Genomic DNA, 6,000 nt, shown 5'->3' with positions numbered 1-6,000 from the left:
ATGCAAATTGGTGCAGCCGCTCTGGAAAGCAGTGTGGAGGTTCCTCAGAAAATTAAAAATAGACCTACCCTATGACCCAGCAATAGCACTGCTAGGAATTTATCCAAGGGATACAGGAGTACTGATGCATAGGGGCACCTGTACCCCAATGTTTATAGCGGCACTCTCAACAATAGCCAAATTATGGAAAGAGCCTAAATGTCCATCAACTGATGAATGGATAAAGAAATTGTGGTTTATATACACAATGGAATACTACATGGCAATGAGAAAAAATGAAATATGGCCTTTTGTAGCAACGTGGATGGAACTGGAGAGTGTGATGCTAAGTGAAATAAGCCATTCAGAGAAAGACAGATACCATATGGTTTCACTCTTATGTGGATCCTGAGAAACGTAACAGAAACCCATGGGGGAGGGGAAGGAAAAAAAAAAAGAGGTTAGAGTGGGAGAGAGCCAAAGCATAAGAGACTGTTAAAAACTGAGAACAAACTGAGGGTTGATGGGGGGTGGGAGGGAGGGCAGGGTGGGTGATGGGTATTGAGGAGGGCACCTTTTGGAATGAGCACTGGGTGTTGTATGGAAACCAATTTGACAGTAAATTTCATATATTAAAAAATAAAAAAATTAAAAAATTAAAAAAATTAAAAAAAAATAAAAGTAGGAAAAAGAAAAAATGGTGCATCCATTCAACAAACCATTATTCCACCATAAAAAGGAATGGCACAACATAGCTGAACCTTGAAAATATGCTAAATGAAAGAAGTCAGATTTAATTTATATGGAATGACCAGAATAGGCAAATATATAGTAGAAAGATGAGTGGTTGTCAGGGGGCTATGGGGAAATGTGAATGAAAAGTGACTGCTAGTGGGTATGGGGCTTCTTTTGGAGATGATGAAAAAGATTCTGGAATTAGGCAGAAGTGATAGTTGTACAACCTTGTGATATACTCAAAACCCCTGAATTTAAAAAAATATATAAAAGGATACCTAGGCAGTTTTACTTCCTTTTATCCCCTTTATTCATTGCAAAATTAAATAAGGTTGATAATTTTTTTCAGAGTATGTGATGTGTTTTACAATTTACTGATCCATTTACACAAATGATCCATTTGTGGAAATGATCCATTTACACAAATGGGTGTTAAATTTAGTTTCAGGGGAGAAAATAATTTAGCAAAGAATATCTGGAGCATTAATTTACTCACCTCTCACTAGGCTATAACCTCTTGAGAAATGGTATAGTCACACAATGATTACTTAGGGAAATGGTACCCATTACTTTAGGAATAAAGGGGAAGTCCTCAGAGGGGACAGTGCATCATACTGCAACATTTAAGCAAAAGGGGGCAAGAGAAGTATTTGGGTAAACCTGTAACTGGGAGTCGATTTTTCAAAAGCTCAGAAGTATCTTGACAGATAACTAAAACATCTTCCTGGGTCAAAAACTAGGGTTTTCCCCTCAAAAACAAACAAACAAAACAAAACTAAGAGCCTAGGAAAGTCTGGAATAACAAAGGAAGACAGATCGAACTAAAAATCATGTGCCTGTTCCAGATGCCCTCAGAGCTGCCTCTCCTTGGGTGACTGGACTGGGTGTCAGCCTCTGTTTGGGACATAATTCAACTGTCAAGTACACATTCAGAAATTTTCACAGAGGCCAATAAACAATAAACAAATGGACATACTTTTTTTTTTTTTTTTAAGAATAAAACTGTCACATGGTCAAAAACTAAAACCACACAGAAAGATGTAAAATGGAAAGTAAAATTCCCAGACTCTCCAGCTCTCCTTCCTAGATGTGATCCTGGTTAAGTTTTGTACGTAAATTACCTTTTTTTTTTTTTTTTTTTTTTGGGGGGGGGGGGGGGGGGGGGGACAGATGCCTTTTATTGGTCTAACCAGCATAACTAATAGGTTTGGGCAGAGCTCCCCTATCTGTCCTGGCTCCCATCTTGCCTCTCCTGGGAGTTCGTGACTCACCCACAGGGGAGAAGAGTATCCTGGGCTAGGGTGGCAGGCAAAGCCACGGTCGGAAAGGGGATCAGGGTGAAGTAGAAAGCATAGGGCCACCAGATCATTCAAATAAGAAGTCCATCAGGGCAGAAGAGAGGATGTTTCCCCACACGGGCCCCTCTGCCCTGGCGAGGAATGGAAGGGGGCAGGAAGCTTCCATTAGAGGTTTCCTACTGTGCCCTTCGTGCCATCAGCATCTCCCGGATGTTGTCCTCAGCTTCCTTCACACTCTACTCCAGGTAGGATTTTTTCTGTTCCAATTCTTTAATTTTTTCTTCTGCTATTTTCTGTTTCTCTAGCAGTTGATTGTGAATTACCTCCCTGGACTGAAGAATAAACATTCTTCCTACACCTTCATACATGTTAGTCTCCTCTATCAAAGTCATAATCTCTGTACCTGTAAGATGTGCATGCTTTTTCGTTCTGTTTAGCTGTTCAATCTGTAGGTCTGCAAGCTTCACCTGCTGAGTGTCAATAACTTTGGCTTGACTCTGTGAAGGCCTTCTTCAATTCCAGATCCACAGGAGCCACCATCTTGGTCCACTCCGTAAAGTATCTTAATTCTTAAATGTTGTCAATGTGGCAGGAATATTATACAGAATACGTTTCCTATAAAGGTTAAGCCTTCCAGAGCCTGCCTGGCTTTATCAAAAACTGAGGTTAAATTCAGGCCCCAAATACAGAAATGTAAAATTTTCCTGCAATCTAAAATAGAATTTAGACCTAAATAGATTTTTTTTAACAAAAAAATCACACATTTTAGCTTTCAAGTCAGATTTCACTTTCTATCCATGGCAAAACAAACTCTTAAGAGATTTATAAAAATACCAAAAATTGGTGGTCACTTGGAAACAATTTATTATTAATTAGGTTAATCCATTTAAAAAATACATCAAACACACTCACAGTTAAAATGAAACAGTGGCATAGGTACCCATGTGATGCCTTGACAAGAAAAATCAACAATTCCTGGTAAAATTCCCAATACAGACAAGAGACTTAAATATAAATGCCCTGTGAATTCCAGTTTTGCCTGTAAACACATCTCAGGTGATCCTCAGATGATAAGGTTAAGAAAGACATGAGTGCAACTGGCAGGGGTGGTAGGGAGGTTGAAATAACCTGGAAATTGCAAGGGGGTGGGAAATCATCCAGTTAACAGCAGCACTGAAAATATGTAATCTCACAACAAAATAAGTACCAATTTGGAAAATTAGTGTCTGTGGGCATTTTCTTCCCCAAGTCAGGAGCAGAGCGAATGTGGAAAATTAATTTTCAGCAACATTCCTAGGATTAGGGCAACCACACATCTGGAGCTACTGAACTCTCCAAAGCCTCAGTATCAGTAAGTTCTTCACATGGTAATTATCCTAATATTTTAAATTAAAAAACTGATACACCCTTGCAACAGCTAACAAATTCAAATTCTTAGGAACCAACCTCCAGTTTCTCCATATTTTATCCATGAAGAGCTATATAACTGACCCCTTTCAAAAGATGCAGACAATTTGCCCATCATGCAAATGAAGTTCACCCAGACTTGACACAAAGGTGTCTACTCAGGGCTCCTGTCTCAGGGCAGGAAACTGAAGGTCATTAGAAAGGCGGCCAATGCTGTTCTTCTGCTGAGCTGTCATTCAGTCTGGAGTGCCGCTTTTCAACTGGAATGGGCCGGTCGGTACCCTAACATTTAAGACTGAATAGTGTGAGCTGGTAAACACCACCCCTGCCAGCAAAGGAAACAAGCCTTCAGACCCGATCAAGGGTTGGCCAGGCTGTTCTCTTATCTCCAATGTTCTCAAGGAAAAGATTCCTCTGAGGTAAGCCAAGTTCAGTGGCTCATTTTAACCTAAAGCAACTATCTGCTGCTCTGGGAGTTTCTAGTCATCTAACGGGATTCTCTTAACTCTGCTCTCATCCCAACAGTGCTCAGAGCCCCTGCTTGGGAAGCTCCTAGGGAAGCAGATGAAACTAATTAGGACACAGCCCATCAAAGGCAACACAAAGTACTTTACCAGCTGTGTATGGGGGCCTTCCCACAACTGTGGCAAAGGCCACAGAAGAAATATTTTGACCACAGAGGGTTCCACACTCATTGTCCTCTTTGGCTCTGTCCTCCTCTCTTTAGCTCTCTGCCCTGACAACCTCAGCCTGTCTTCACCATGTTTCATCTCCCAGAGGCACAAGTACTTCTTTTTAGCTTATTTTTGTGATTTATCCAACTAACCATGAAATCAGGCCTGCTGGGATAGAGGGTACAACCAAATGAACAATCCTCTGAGTGTCTGGGAAATGGCTGCTGGGCCTTTCAGCTTCATGAGGTGGTTGGGCCAGCTGTGCTCCTCTTATGCTGGGTCCTCTTCATCCATTGTCACGTCATCCGTATTTTTCTTCTGTTCAGCCTCTGGCCCCGCAGGCAGAATGCTTGTGACGGTGTGGAGGAGGGCTTCGATCTGCTCCTCCGTGAGCCGTTCTTCACTCTCTTCCACTATCTGCAGAAGAAAAGAAAACCTCTAGGGGTTATTTATGGAGGAGCTGCACAGGCGGGGTCCACTCCTGCCCTCCTCCACCCATGCTGTTCCCAGTCTGCTGGCCTCTGGCACACACAGCTCTAGGCCTGGCTCCTGAGCCCCCCTCAGGTCTCCAGGTCCTCTCCACCCTGGCTCCAACAGAGGGGAGAAGCCAGATCCAATTCCCATGTGATGGCTCAAAATGGGTCAATGTAAAAAGCAAGTTGCAGGTTAGCATTTTTCTTCAAAGAAACAGAAAACCCTAACAGTTCTCTACCCATCCACATGCACACATGAATATGTTGTATGTGCAAAGAAAACACACCCCTGGGGAGTGAAATGGCACTTTATATACTTTCGTATTTCACAATAAGCACCGCTGTGACTTATGAATTGTATCAACAACTCATTTGATGATTGCCCACTGTGTGCCAAATGGTTTATCTACTTTTTCTCATCCCCACTGCCACCACCACTAACAGCTCTTCAGGGAGCTCATGTGCCTGGCGCTGCACATAGCACTTCATATCTGTTATTTCTTTCAGCCTTCACAACAATATGGCAAAGGGCAGAATGAGAGCCCCATGCTGGGCCTCCCCAACATGAACACCTACAATCAATCAAGCACACACCACGTGGTCCTGGTCATCTCCTGGAATGTGGAACAACAGTCTGATGAGTGACGGCTGGAAAACAATCCCCCGCCGCTCCACTAAAGGTCCACTTAAAGCCCAGTTTGACGTGTCCCGGAAATCTACACACAGATGGTCCACAATTCTGAGCCAGTTTTATTAGCCTCCCCTCTAGTTCTCAATATATTAATGAATGATATTAATGAATACAAACATAGTCAACAGTGTTTTTAACAGCAATACATAGGCAGTCTTAACCATGTTCACATAGTGGCACTAGCTGTCAATCACAAACAGCTAAAGGTGTCCAGGGTTCTGTTCTGTGGCAGAACAGCAATCTCTGAAATTTGGCAACTAAGACCAAGAGGAATTCAAGAAAGAAATCCTAGCAGATTTAAGTAAAGCAAGATGACCGGCAGGGCTTACAATCCTGAAAAGGATTTCGGTCTGACTGCCAGACTTTATTGACAACAGTACAGAAGCTAATAAAGCCAGGTGATGTGTCCAAGATCATACTACAAACTCGTGGAAAAACATCGTTGTTTCTATAATGCTTCTATAACTAGAGAATAGTCCTGGGTGTTCTAGGGTGGAGAAGATCCTGAGTGAACCAATGGGGCTACTTCCCATCATGCTGTCAAATAAAATGACCATTTCCTAAAGATTAAAAGGCTCTGTAAAATGTAACCTCTACTGAACAAGAAACAATCCCCAGAATCCTATTTTTTAAACCAGACATGCAAAATTAGGACATGAAAGGAAATAATCTAACATAGACTGTCTCCAAAATATGAAGGAGGAAGAAATGGGATATATTGGATTTGATTATTCAATTCTAAG

General features: G+C 41.9%; 1 protein-coding gene and 1 pseudogene across 5 annotated transcripts in view; both read right to left on the bottom strand.

Moving 5' to 3' along the window:
* Positions 1 to 2,186: 2,186 nt before the first annotated feature.
* Positions 2,187 to 2,654, bottom strand: LOC125928163 (prefoldin subunit 1-like; annotated as a pseudogene).
* Positions 2,655 to 2,859: 205 nt separating this feature from the next.
* Positions 2,860 to 6,000, bottom strand: part of CRCP (CGRP receptor component) — a 47,190-nt gene continuing 44,049 nt past the window's right edge. For all 5 annotated transcript variants that reach the window (XM_049638760.1, XM_049638756.1, XM_049638757.1 and 2 more), the window contains one exon: positions 2,860 to 4,510. In XM_049638760.1, the coding sequence (XP_049494717.1) occupies positions 4,364 to 4,510 (147 nt within the window). In that variant the 3' untranslated portion in view covers positions 2,860 to 4,363. The remainder of the gene's footprint in view (positions 4,511 to 6,000) is intronic.

The sequence above is a fragment of the Panthera uncia genome, chromosome E3 (genome assembly GCF_023721935.1).
Source record: "Panthera uncia isolate 11264 chromosome E3, Puncia_PCG_1.0, whole genome shotgun sequence".
Lineage (NCBI taxonomy): Eukaryota > Metazoa > Chordata > Mammalia > Carnivora > Felidae > Panthera > Panthera uncia.
This window is presented reverse-complemented; position numbering and strand designations above follow the sequence as displayed.